General features: G+C 39.1%; 1 protein-coding gene across 1 annotated transcript; it reads left to right on the top strand.

The window, feature by feature from the left end:
• The first annotated feature begins 2189 nt into the window (after positions 1 to 2189).
• LOC106084880 (uncharacterized) lies at positions 2190 to 2862 on the top strand. The gene is made up of 3 exons (XM_013248827.2): positions 2190 to 2411; positions 2470 to 2637; positions 2701 to 2862. The coding sequence occupies exons 1-3, from the start codon at positions 2190 to 2192 to the stop codon at positions 2860 to 2862; spliced, it is 552 nt and encodes a 183-aa protein (XP_013104281.2).
• Positions 2863 to 4662: the final 1800 nt, after the last annotated feature.

Genomic DNA, 4662 nt, shown 5'->3' with positions numbered 1-4662 from the left:
CTCGCCAGTATTCGAACGCAGGTATTCATCGTCATAAACAGACAAGTTATCCTCTGCGCCACGCTGACCTCCAGTTTCATAGATGTATCTTCGTTTCTTCCAGAAATTTCTCTTAAAATTTTGACATCCAATGGAAATACAGTACTTCAGTATTCGATAGCCGAATGAGAGGGGGCGGACACGTCCCCCTACAGCTATTTTCAAAACCGTCAGATTTCAAAGATAGAAGCAACAATTTAAGCAAAATTGTACCAAACCAAAAACCCGATTTAAAAAAAAAATATTTAGAATCCAGCAATGAAAGGTTTTTGGGCGAAGAGTACAAATCTAGTATAAAAATTCCTAAACGAGCCAAAAAACCACCATCAAATACTGCAGACCTAACCTGGGAACAGACGCTGATGTTGGCCGTTGGTTATTTGAAGGTGCCAATAACTCGCCTTGTCATCTGGAGTATCATTGGCACTCAGTTTTTAATTAAGAGCCAGTGTCATCTGACCCCTCACTGAGACTCTCCTCTCGAAATCGCTGACTACCCGTGGCCGCATTTGCAGCTACTCCGCATAAAAACGAAGCTTTCAACTATCCGCAAACTGTGGACGCGGCAGGTAGCTTTCAGCTTAGCTTCCTGTGATAAGAATGAACACCACCCAAGCCGGAGCTCAAAGTTCCACACTGTGTGGTAGTCATTGTTATCCCGTGTCGGTTGGGGTACTACATTCTTAAGAGACTATATTTGAGCCCGACCTTCTCATGGCAATTTTAGGAGCGGGTGGTTGGTAGGTTTAGGGGGTAGTGTGCCCTACTTCCACATATCTTTCATTTGAGCCCCATATTGCCATGTTGGGTAAATATATATGTCCGATTTATGGGTGTTTTGGGGGGAGGTCTCCCAAACACTTAGCTCTGAAAAAATATCAACATCGTGCTCTATTCTCAAAAATCATTTATTTGAAACGATTCGGACCGTACTTGCCTTAGTTCTTAAAAATCATAACAGAACACCACATGCAAAATTTCAGCAAAATCGGACAAAAATTGCAGCTTATAAGGACTAAGGGTTTATATAGGAGCTATATCTGGTTATATAGCGATTCGGCACAGTTCTTGGAAGTCATAACAGAATACTTCCTGCAAAATTTCAGCCTAAAGGGGCTTAAGAAGTTAAATCGGGAGATTGGTTTTTATGGAAGCTATATCAGATTATATACCGAGTCGGACTGTAATTGGCACAATTGTTGGAAGTCTTGACAGAACACTACATTCAAAATTTTTGCCAAATCAGACAAAAATTGAGGCTTCCAGGGGCTCAAGAAGTCAAATCGGAAAATCGGCTTATATGGGAGCTATATCTAAATCTAAACCGATACAACCTATGTTTAATCCCCAACGACCTACATTAATACTAAGTACCTGGACATGGCTAGACCGACTTAGAACGTCGAGATGATCAAGAATATATATACTTTTTGGGGTCTAAGACGAATATTTCAAGGTGTTTCAAACGGAATGACTAGATTAGTATACCCCCATCCTATGGAGGTGGGTATAATAATTCAAACACAAACTCAGTTACTAAGGGTACAATTTTAGCGGAATCCTTGGTGGTGGGTACCCAGCCGAACTTTGCATGCTTTTACTTGTCGAAATATTAGTCCAAACCGGAAGAACATATTTATGGGGGCTATATCCAATTCTGAACCGATTTTTCCCAATTTCAATAGGCTTCGTCTTATGCCTGTACCAAATTTTAAGACTATCAGACGAAAATTGTGACCTGTACTTTGGACACAAATTAACATGGACAGACAGACAGACGAAATCAGAAAGTGATTCTGAGTCGATTGGTAAACCCATCAATGGGTCTATCTCTCTTCCTTCTGGGTGTTACAAACAAAAGCGCATTTGATTGTCATAATACCCTGTACCACAGTGGTGGTGTAGGGTAAAAAAAAGTAGCACTTTTTTTTCACCACGGCACATTATACGTCAACCGTGAAAATGTCAAAAAAACGGTTCATTATATAAATTTGGTAATTAAGTTCCATTTAAATACAATTAAAAGTTGCTTTCTAAATTTATATTTAGACCAATTCCCTGGTATATGAATATAGATAAAATCGTATACGTTTTGACAAGTTTTTAGGAATTTTTCAAATATAAGTTCTAAAAAGTTCGAACGAAATGTTATGGCTAATCTAGGCCTAATATTTCAACTTGCCCACATTGTGGCTTTCCATTTGATGATGATGCAAGCCAAGTCCTCCTTTAAATTCACCAATATTAAATGCTTAGATCATGATGTTAAGTTTTCCAGTTTTGAAATATGCAAACTTTCGGTTGTAGGACGTGGTCTGGTCTCTCTGAATATAAAGGTGGGATTATACAAAACACCAGTTACAAACTCGACGGTAAGTCTGCCATGGTTTTACTTATTTGTGATTTTTTTTCAACAATGCATCCCTACAGATCAATGTGGCAATCTATAAAAAGGCCAATGGCTTCAAACCCTTCCTCTACAACTATACCGTTAATGTCTGTGCCTTCTTTGCCAATCGCAAGAGGTATCCTGTTATTAAAGTGCTTTTTGATATATTCCTTCAACATTCAAATTTAAATCATACTTGCCCTTACTACGTAAGCAAAAAGTTTTAAGAAAACAAAACTGTTGTAACTTCAAGCGTTTGAAATTATTTACAGGATGCCATTGTGGTCAAGGATCTAGTGCTTAATGAGAATATGTTTCGGCTTTTACCTCTTCCTGAAGGTGAATACATGTTTAAGTTGAAAGTGTTTGCCTATAACGACCTCAAGGCTACAACCGAAGTTATTTTGTTTCGGAAAGATTCATTAATGCCTTAATTATAAAGCGGGAATATCAAGTCTACCTAAATATTTTTGCATATTCCGTTGCTAGTTTAAAACTTGTGAATTTATGGAAAATAAATGTTTTTGATGGTACAATAAAATCTATTTTTACGACCTGAATCTTCCAATGTAAGTCGGTCTTTCATAAGGCCACAACGGAATGACATGGATTTGGAGTTGTTTTGAAAACCTCTAGCAGCTTCCCCTACGTTAAAAAGAACTTCCTTTGTTGTAAACCCAAAAACTTTTTAATGGCAAAAGTGTTTCTATAGTCGCAAACGATTATTCGTTTGCGGGACCTATATTTATTCTCTTGTGTCTCTTCTACTAGAGAGACAGTGTTTAAGTTCAAACGAGTGGCTTGTTCCTTTCTCTACCCCCCTCTTTTGAGCTTGTTCACATAGCTGGGCGTAGTGGGAGGAGCTTTTATAATTTTCCTACAACCTACCATGGAGCTTGTTCGCTAGCTCGGATCGTAGAGGGATTTTTCCCATTCGCGGAAATTCCTCTACAACCTCTCCTTGGCCTTGTTCACTCTTTCGGACTGTAGGAAGATTTATTAAGATCACTTTCTCTCTCTACAACTCTCTTAGGAGTGTGTTCGCCTAGTTCGGATGTAGGGAGAGAGACTTCCAATATCAAAACGACGCCTCGATATCTAAGTCTCACAGCGCAAACATCGCGCACCTCTCACCCCTTGTCTTTTAGGGGACTATCGACTGTATTGAAATATCGCACACTAATAAAGACAACCCTTTGTTTAAAGAAAAAACATAATCACGGGTGATTTATTTGTTTTAAAATATCTTTTACATACTCCCCCGTCTCACCACGACACGCTCTCACCCGCACCCTGACAGACAGGGTGAGTATTTGAGCGTATATACCAATGAATGGCAAAACTACTCACACTATTGCACACACGTAAATAAGATAATAATCCCAAACAAGCCCATGGGCTTGCACATAATTGCGATTGTGTGCTCATCACTGGTATAAACGCATTCTAACACACAACATACATTTCATTTTTTCTTTGACTGAGCAAAGAGCAGTCGGTATATTAAGTAGCTCGGTCGAGTGCGCATGGTAAATTCTTAAAGTGATCAATTTTAACGTTTCGCCTTAGATACAATAAGTAAAAGCATGCTAAGTTCGGCCGGGCCGAATCTTGGGAACGCTCCATGGTGGTGGGTTCCCAAGATTCTGCTGAAAATTTATACAAAATAAATTAAGTTGTAGGGCATAATTTTATTCTAGGTTCTAGGAACCAAACAAGGATTATCGAGAGACCGGTTTACATAGGAGCTATATAAGGTTAAAGGCCAATTTAGACCGTACTTGGCACAGTTATTGGAAGTCATAACAAACCACTACATGCTCCATTTCAGCCCTGTAAGGGCTCAAGAAGTCAATTCGGGAGATCGGTTTATATGGGTGCTATATAAGGTTATAGACCGAATTGGACCGTTATTGGCACAGTTATTGGAAGTCATAACAGAACACCAGGCGCAAAATTTCAGCCAAATCAGAAAAAAATTGCGGCTTCTAGGGGCTCAAGAAATCAAATCGGAAGATCGGTTTATATTGAAGCTTCATCACGTTATAGACCGATTTGGACCGTTACTGGTACAGTTATTGGAAGCTATAATAGAAGACCACGTGCAAAATTTCAGCCAAATCGGACGAAAATGGTGGCTTTCAGGGGCTCAAGAAATCAAATCGGGGAATCGGTTTATAGACTGTTTTGAACCCTACTTGACACAGTTGTTGAAAATCATAATATAACAATTC

Source organism: Stomoxys calcitrans, chromosome 3 (genome assembly GCF_963082655.1).
Source record: "Stomoxys calcitrans chromosome 3, idStoCalc2.1, whole genome shotgun sequence".
NCBI lineage: Eukaryota > Metazoa > Arthropoda > Insecta > Diptera > Muscidae > Stomoxys > Stomoxys calcitrans.
Note: the sequence above shows the minus strand (reverse complement) of the source record. Positions and strands in the feature narration are given on the sequence as shown.